The sequence below is a fragment of the Oreochromis aureus genome, linkage group 7 (assembly GCF_013358895.1).
Source record: "Oreochromis aureus strain Israel breed Guangdong linkage group 7, ZZ_aureus, whole genome shotgun sequence".
Lineage (NCBI taxonomy): Eukaryota > Metazoa > Chordata > Actinopteri > Cichliformes > Cichlidae > Oreochromis > Oreochromis aureus.
In genome coordinates this window covers 40,224,379-40,233,851 of record NC_052948.1, presented here as the reverse complement: position 1 = coordinate 40,233,851, position 9,473 = coordinate 40,224,379, and the positions used below count along the sequence as shown (strand labels likewise).

Sequence of the window (9,473 nt, the reverse complement as noted above, 5' to 3'; positions counted from 1 at the left end):
GTGTTGAATGTTCAATAGACATTTATTAATACACAAATCGCGTTGGACAGAAGAAATGAATGAGGGTTAACATTTGCTTTATAATTTGACTGGCCGCCACATCTTTCCACCTCTCATTTTTTATTCATTTTAAACTGGTCAAGTTTTTCTCTCTAAGCATTAATAATAAACGCACAGTCCAAATATACATCCAAACATCGAATAACAAGGTCAGTTTTAACAACAAGCCGGTTTTCCATCGAGAGGTTTTCAGTGTTTAATCATATTACAGGAAGAAGAAGCGAAAAAAACCAAACAAACAAAAGAAACAGAAACTCTACCTACAACGTGATAAAAGAGCTGCAGTGTTTTATCAGCGTGTTTCAAATTTCCCACATAAATCTCGTTATTAACCTAGACTGCTCCTGAGAACAACCATTGCAACGATTAATGGCCTTGTGAGCAGAATCAATGAATCATTCCACATTAGTAAACATTTCGTGCTGAACCGGTTTCAACAAACATCGGCGGGAGAAGCAGGAAACACACATACAAATGCCTTCCATTATTTAGACACCTTTTTTTGGGCTGTTCACAGTGTGTGTGCTGGACTTGAAGTGTATTAGTGTAAGTTAGTGTAAACAAAACATTGTCTTATGAGTGTCAAACCAGATTTAGATACTTGTGTAAACACAAAGAATAATTATAACTAAAAAACAGCACCTACATTAAAGATACTAAGTTGGGCTTTTTTGTTTCTTTGTTTTTTCAGAGCTTTTAGTCTTAAAAAAAAAAAATCTATATAAGCGAAGGTATTCACCAACGACTTGATTTTTCCCAGCATGACATCTATAAAGTCATGTCTTGCCTTACTCGCTACTTTCTTACCCTAAGATATTAGTTTCAAATTTAAATATTAAGCAATCACAGCAAAGATGAAATGAGAGGTTTACCTATGCATAAATTAACACCTCGCCTTATTTAGCAAGCCTCTATCTGTTAAAGAACAAAAGGCGGTACATTAACACAAAATGCCATGACCATGAGGGGACAGAGCAGAAGACAAAGGAGATCTTTTCCCAAAACCGCTTTCTGAAAACTGTTGTCTTCTGTTATTCTACTTCATTAGTGTCTTGTTTCCCTGGTATGTCGTGCCTTTGGGTGTTTTTTTGTTTTGTTTTTTTGCCTTCCTTTCTCTCCCAGGATGTCTGCTTCAGATTTAGAGAACAAACATAAAAAAAGCCTCTGGATTTTGTCATCATTATCAGCACAAACAGTTATTGTATTCTCTGTAAATGTCTGTATTGTTATGAGAATACTTTTACTCCCCATTACAGAGTATTAGTATAACCAAGTAAAAGGTCGAATTAACACCGCCATTAATATTAACCTCCTAGGACCTGGCGTCCACATATGTGGACATCACATTTTTGGTTATTTTGACCAAAATACTCAATTTTGCTCTACATGGGCCTGATATCCACTTACGAGGACATTATACTGCTACTGTTCTATCAAAATTTTAAATGAATATCCTCATATGTGGCTCTCATTTTTCTTAAAAACAAAAATAAGGTAAAAAAAAAAAAAAAAATCTGGAAATTCTTTGTTTTTACATTCATCGGGCCCCAATATGCCCAAATATCAAAGAGAAATTAAAAATGCATGCTGTGGAAGAGTTCGGGTCTTAGGAGGTTAAAGTACTTCTAATAAAGGATAGTTTTCTCTTGAGCCTGATTAGCTTTTTCAAAAGACCTTCCCACAAATAAAAACATCCAAATATCCCTTGTAGACAACGCGCGCACACACACACACACACACACACACACACACACACACACACACACACACACACACACACACACACACACACACACACACACACACACACACACACACACCTGACCAAATTCTATCCAAAGAGTTGCACTGAAAACTCTACTAACAGAGTTAGTTGCAGATTAACAGTTAACTGTTTTTACTATATCTGGCTGTTGATCCTTTGACATAAACAACCAACAGATGTTTTAGTTATTATTTCAAAAAAACGGTTTAAAATACATCATCCGTTATTAAAGTTCTTAAGTTAAACCCTGGAAAGATGAAGGCAATCTGGACCACAAATCCCTCGACTCTTAGAGATAATACGATCAGTGTATCCCTTGAACGTTTTCATGGTATTAGTACTTGCATGACGATTCAAACAGAGTGCTGTTACTCTCAGAGTGGATATAAAAACGTGGAGACGAGAAACAGAAGCACCCTTAACAATCCAGTCACATTTGATTTTCACCGATGCACATTTTTCACCAGCTTTCAACATGCAACATTTTACAAATGAGCATAAAATCGATCATACGCCCATGAGTCCAATCAAATCAGAACAAAATTAACAACATTTGAGATGAACTTGTATTTGACAGAAGACAAAAACAGCTGCTCGTACAAAAGGTTGTAAATCGCTCCAACTCTGGTGCCGTTCTGTAGCTGGTGTGTTTTTCGTCAGTTTTTACATGTGTGATCCGTTCTCAATCATAGATGCCCTTGACACGCTTATTCTCAGGGTCAAAAGGAGATTTGAGGTGTGCTTTGGCCTTGTATACTACTCCCATCCTCTCCAGGGTAAACTCACCACTCTTTATGAAGTCAGCGCTCACCTGATGAAGAAAGAGACGGTGAGTGAAGATGATAAGTCATAAAACACAAAAAAGACAGAACGATAAGCAAGAGAATTTCAAATGTGTCAAACAAGGACACAGTAAAGATGAAAATGACAAGGGAGCGAAAAGAGATGAGCAGGAATCCACGTACTTTGTAAACCAGAATGACGGAGCAGCTCATCGGGCTCACGTTCCATCACAATTCACAAATCGCATACAATGCCATTTGTGACTGTGCGATTTGTGATGGATCGTTTCGTATATAGTCCGTAAGATGACAAATAAAACCCTGACCCTGAGCACAGTTTGGTTGTAAATGCTTGTGTGCAAGTATCACTAAAAACTGACAAGTCATAGGAACACCATTACTTGTTAGTTGTGGACAGACGGGGATAAAAATACTGTTCCGAGCAGGCAGATTATTCCAGAACGGACAATTTAACTGCAGGAGTTTTAAAGCACAGGAAGCTATCAATTCCCTCATGACTCAGTGTCAGCTCGCTCGTAACACCAAGTGCTAATTTTCACTGACTGACTCCCCGACTCTCCCACTAATCTGTCACTGTGTCTCGATTTCATTCACTGACAGACACATGCTCCATGTCCTGGAGCCTCAGGCTAACCATAAGCGTGCATACTACTTGCTTACAACGAATCAAAGAAAAACCTTGAGAAGAATTTAAATGCAGAAATACATGCAGGGACATATGACACATATCTAAGCAGATATTAAAATCACAAGTCAACTGCTGCACACAACCTTAGCTACTAATCTAATCTGTCTAATATTCAGTTATGACATCGGCTCGTGTGATCATTTTAGTTTTCTGTAGTAAACTCGACACATTTTTTTTCACAACGGTTCAGATCTCTGTCATTTTCATATTTTAACACAAACACTGGAAAATGGGAGAGAAAGTGGTCAGAACAATAAGTGTGGGCACTGCAGTGTGTTGGTGCTTTTAAGGCACTTACCACTCCTCCATCTGGATTGCGGATGTATCCATAACCAATAGTTTTGTCGATATAAAAGCCATAGTCGGCACGTCGGAGGTGACCAACAGGAACACCATTGCGGTAAATGGCCTCCAGACCAAACATCGGGACTTTTCTAAAAGCCACAGAGTAAGAGATGCAGATAATGATAACAGTTTTATCTCAAAACAAAGTTGCAAAGATTTTGACATTTGACAATGAAAGACTGTCAAGTTTTCAACAATATAACCCTCTCTGCTTCTGCAACCCTGTTGCTGGTTCACTGGATTTGTTTCTTTTGGACCGCTTTTGATAAATATTAACCAGTGCATACCAGTAACAGCCCACAAGACCTTTCTGAGAAACTCAGACCCCGCCATCACAGCTGACTGCTGTCAAAGTCGGTCAGAGTTTCCCGCTTCCAGCACATCAACTTTAATAACCGACTGTTCACTTGCAACCTAAAATACCTCATTTCCTTGACAACTGCCACTGTAACGAGATAATCAATGTTATTCATCTCACCTGTCAGTGGTTTTAATAATGTGGTTGTTTGGTGTATAAATACAGCCTCAGGTCTCAGAAAATGAAAAGTTTTGTATTTTTTTGGTACATGTATTATTTACTTCATAAAATAAGAATATTGAATTATTAATAATCAGAACTACTTAAACATAATATATCTAAAGATAACATTTATGTTAGTTAAAATGTTTCACCGTTCCCATCTTTGGCTCTGGAATAAAACATACAGGGAGTGCAGAATTATTAGGCAAATGAGTATTTTGTCCACATCATCCTCTTCATGCATGTTGTCTTACTCCAAGCTGTATAGGCTCGAAAGCCTACTACCAATTAAGCATATTAGGTGATGTGCATCTCTGTAATGAGAAGGGGTGTGGTCTAATGACATCAACACCCTATATCAGGTGTGCATAATTATTAGGCAACTTCCTTTCCTTTGGCAAAATGGGTCAAAAGAAGGACTTGACAGGCTCAGAAAAGTCAAAAATAGTGAGATGTCTTGCAGAGGGATGCAGCAGTCTTAAAATTGCAAAACTTCTGAAGCGTGATCATTGAACAATCAAGCATTTCATTCAAAATAGTCAACAGGGTCGCAAGAAGCGTGTGGAAAAACCAAGGCGCAAAATAACTGCCCATGAACTGAGAAAAGTCAAGCGTGCAGCTGCCAAGATGCCACTTGGCACCAGTTTGGCCATATTTCAGTGCTGCAACATCACTGGAGTGCCCAAAAGCACAAGGTGTGCAATACTCAGAGACATGGCCAAGGTAAGAAAGGCTGAAAAGACGACCACCACTGAACAAGACACACAAGCTGAAACGTCAAGACTGGGCCAAGAAATATCTCAAGACTGATTTTTCTAAGGTTTTATGGACTGATGAAATGAGAGTGAGTCTTGATGGGCCAGATGGATGGGCCCGTGGCTGGATTGGTAAAGGGCAGAGAGCTCCAGTCCGACTCAGGCGCCAGCAAGGTGGAGGTGGAGTACTGGTTTGGGCTGGTATCATCAAAGATGAGCTTGTGGGGCCTTTTCGGGTTGAGGATGGAGTCAAGCTCAACTCCCAGTCCTACTGCCAGTTTCTGGAAGACACCTTCTTCAAGCAGTGGTACAGGAAGAAGTCTGCATCCTTCAAAGAAAACATGATTTTCATGCAGGACAATGCTCCATCACACGCGTCCAAGTACTCCACAGCGTGGCTGGCAAGAAAGGGTATAAAAGAAGAAAAACTAATGACATGGCCTCCTTGTTCACCTGATCTGAACCCCATTGAGAACCTGTGGTCCATCATCAAATGTGAGATTTACAAGGAGGGAAAACAGTACACCTCTCTGAACAGTGTCTGGGAGGCTGTGGTTGCTGCTGCACGCAATGTTGATGGTGAACAGATCAAAACACTGACAGAATCCATGGATGGCAGGCTTTTGAGTGTCCTTGCAAAGAAAGGTGGCTATATTGGTCGCTGATTTGTTTTTGTTTTGTTTTTGAATGTCAGAAATGTATATTTGTGAATGTGGAGATGTTATATTGGTTTCACTGGTAAAAATAAATAATTGAAATGGGTATATATTTGTTTTTGTTAAGTTGCCTAATAATTATGCACAGTAATAGTCACCTGCACACACAGATATCCCCTAAAATAGCTAAAACTAAAAACAAACTAAAACTACTTCCAAAAACATTCAGCTTTGATATTAATGAGTTTTTGGGTTCATTGAGAACATGGTTGTTGTTCAATAATAAAATTATTCCTCAAAAATACAACTTGCCTAATAATTCTGCACTCCCTGTATATTTGATTTTATTTCACTGCACCATTATTAAATATAATGATCCTGTTGCCTGGGAATAACATGGATGGTTGCTTTGCTGCTGAAAATATTTAAATTACATCTATAAATGCGCCCCCCCCTTTTTAATTTTCTTAATTTCTTTCTGATGACTAAAATATCATGTCACGACAGAAGCTCTACTGACTCATCAGTGGTGAAGCAGACGATGCGCCTCTTCAGTCCCTCCTTCTTCTGTTTCTCTAACATATCACGACCCTGGAAAGGGATTGAACTCTTCAGCTTGCAGGTGAAGGCTAGCCCCGCCTCCAATGGTGTGTCATCAGGGCGCAGGTCGGCGTGCCAATGCCTGTAGCCTTAAAAACAAGAAACACCGAAGATTATTTTAAAAGCCATGTTTACTGCATATTTGGTACAATATTATTAAAAGAAAACTTTGGCTGAGTTCCATGCTGGATGTTTATTAAAAGAAATGTAGACTCAGTTGTTTTGTTTACTAGTCAAATCCTACCTGAGCTAGATTGGATATTATAGTTATACATTTATGACCTTTAAATACAAGTTACCTTTCTCTATGCTGAGCGAGTCGATGGCTCTGTAGCCTGAGTTGATGATGCCGTGCTTTGCACCAGCAGCCATGACAGCACGGTAGACTGGAAGGCAGGAGTCTTTGGGAATGTGCAGCTCCCAGCCGAGCTCTCCGACAAATGACAGGCGCATAGCTCGCACCTGTGATGAGAGAGGGGGCAGAGAGGAGGCTTAGAAGATGGAGAGATGCACAAAGAGGACCGAGCTGCCATTCCTCTTTTTGTGCTCACTCATGCACAAACACACAAACACAAACACACACACACTTCATCCTTAAGGCCCAAATTTACATGGAATTCATTTTAATACCAATAGCAGCTTCACAGAAAGCCAGAAAACAGAAGAGAAAAATGAGGACAGATGTACGAAGATACAAGGTGCACAAGAAAGGACAGGAGGGAAAATACAATCATACTGAAGGTATGAAAGACGTTGCTATGAATCAAAAGGAAAATGGAAAGCATTTTGCAATCTGTGTGTCATTCTTTATAGTTTGTCTTTTTTAATAAAGATCGCGTTAACGTTCATCATCTTCACAGCAAAAAATACGGAAAAAGGAAAAGGAGAAAAAACTCCAGTGAACGGCTCAGGAGAAGCAACTGCAATCTGTTTACCTTCTGACAACTGATGAAAACTGCGCAGTGAGTACAGAGTGTGTATCCTGTTATTTTATTTTTGCAAAGTGAAAATCTGCACATAAATCTTGTCCTTCTATTTTTTCTTCTATGGTATTATGTAAGCTAAAGTGCCCTCACACCCTTACAGAAAACTGTGTGAAATTAATAAAGCAAAAATGTCAGCCAGCAGAATGGCTATGTAGTGGTTATAATAATCTAATATTTTATGCAGTTTGCTACAACAGTGAGAGCCATTTTCATTTTTAACTTTGTCTCAGTGAAACAAATGGGAGTGAAATGAGATTAAACCATGTAGATACCTTCCCTCAGTTCCTTTTTCACTACAATAATATATATATAATGTGTCAGTAATGTAACAAGAAGTCCCAGTACATGTACATGTTATATATCATAATTATGTATGGCAATGTGTCTTCATTACAACGTTAACCACCAGGGAGGGGAAAAAACGAGCAATACATGTAAAGATCTGAAATCAAGTTGCATTATCAGTAACAGCTTTAAAAATCCAGAATATGCCACTTAATCATGACAAGACTTACTCTGCTGCCTTAATTTGTATCAGATTCAACAAAGCACTGAAAACATTCCTCAGAGATTTTGGTCCGTATTGACATGACAGCATCACACAGCTGCTGCAGATTTTTTGGCTACAAATCCATGATGTGAATCTCCTGATTCAACCCAAAGGTGCTTTGTTGGATTGAGATCTGACCATGAGTATAGTCATTAGTCATTGTCATGTTCAAAACACTGGTTTGAGATGATTTAAGTTTTGTGACATGATGCGATACATGCTGGAAGTAGCCATCAGAAGATGGGTGCACAGTGGTCATAATGGGATAGCCATGGTCAGCAACAATACTCAGGTAGGCTGTTGTGTTTAAACAAAGCTCAGTTGGTGCTAAGCAGCCTAAATGTGTCAAAAAAAAAAAAAATGTCCCCACCCCATTATAACACCACCAGCCTCAAACTGTTAATACAAGGCAGGATGGATCTATGTTTTCATGTTGTTTACTCTAAATTCTGGCCCCATCATCTAAATGTCATAGCAGACATTCAGACTGAGACCAGATAATGATTTTCCAATCTTCTATTGTCTAATTTTGGAGCGCTAACGCAAATTGTAGGCTCAGTTTCTTGTTCTCTGCTGATACGAGTGGCACCTGTACAATGGTCCTCTGCTGCTGTAGCTCTATCTACGTCAGTGTTTGGCGTGTTGTGCACTCAGGGATGATCTTCTGCCTACCTCGAATGTAACAAGTGGTTATTTCATCTGCCCAGAGCAGTATGACCACTCTCCTGACCTCGAGCAAAGCATCAACAAGGCATTTTTGCTCAGACATACTGGTTATTTTCTCTTTTTCAGATCGATCCCTAGAGATGGTTCTCTGGGGAAAATCCCAGTACAGTAGATCTTCAGTTTCTAAAATACTCAGACCAGCCCATTTGGCTCAAGGTCACACATAAATCATCCGTCTACCTCATTCCGATGCTTGTTTTGCACTTCAGCAGGTCAACTGCATACCTAAATGTATCGATTTGCTACCACATGACTGGCTGATTAGATATTTTCAGCAATGACCAGTTGAACAGATGTAACTAACAAGGTGGCGAGTGAGTGTACAATGTTACAATGAAACAATATGAGAACAACACACAGGTGACAAATCCCATATTGCTCTTTAAAATGAAATCACATCAAATCTAGGTGAGAGAAAAGGAGAAAGAAAGATCACATCTAAAAAAAAAACTAAAAAAAATATGAGAGAGAGCAAATAAAAAAACGTGGAGAGAAAACAACAGTTTCCCCAGTAGGTGTAGTGACAGCCAGGCCATCTGGCCATGTAGGGATCACCCTGAGTCCCATATGTACGCATGAAGCTCTGGGGAAGGTACATGTATGCCTGCATATATTCAAAACACACACTAAAGCACATGAGTGACCACCAATTATACATTTACCAGGCAAAAATCAAAGACAGATAGCTAAAAGGCTGACATGTGTACAAGACTGCATCTACACATAAATTTGTATCTCCCTCCATACATGCTGCACATTTGCTATTAGGAGAGAGCAAGAGACAGAGAGAGTCTAATGAGCTATGAGGGGAGCAGAGGGTTCTGGTCTCACAGCAGTGCAGCCATTAAAATGTCACCCAGACAAGGCCAGAAACCAGCTGGAAGACAACACAAACGGCACACTTGCACACAAGCAACACAAACACTCCTGCAGAGCTGTGAGAAGATGCTGACTGCAACCACCAGAGCGCTGCATAATTCATGCAAGACCAACGAAGAGAGAGCGGGTACGTGTGTGGA

The 9,473-nt window shown here is 39.6% G+C and overlaps 1 protein-coding gene across 3 annotated transcripts in view; it reads right to left on the bottom strand.

Annotated features, from left to right (window-relative positions):
- Positions 1 to 2,259: 2,259 nt before the first annotated feature.
- sardh (sarcosine dehydrogenase) overlaps positions 2,260 to 9,473 on the bottom strand; it is a 43,119-nt gene continuing 35,905 nt past the window's right edge. For all 3 annotated transcript variants that reach the window (XM_039615700.1, XM_039615701.1, XM_039615702.1), the window contains 4 exons: positions 6,492 to 6,654; positions 6,113 to 6,281; positions 3,615 to 3,750; positions 2,260 to 2,636 (listed from right to left, as the gene is read on the bottom strand). In XM_039615700.1, coding sequence (XP_039471634.1) covers positions 2,508 to 2,636; positions 3,615 to 3,750; positions 6,113 to 6,281; positions 6,492 to 6,654 — 597 coding nt within the window. In that variant the 3' untranslated portion in view covers positions 2,260 to 2,507. The remainder of the gene's footprint in view (positions 2,637 to 3,614; positions 3,751 to 6,112; positions 6,282 to 6,491; positions 6,655 to 9,473) is intronic.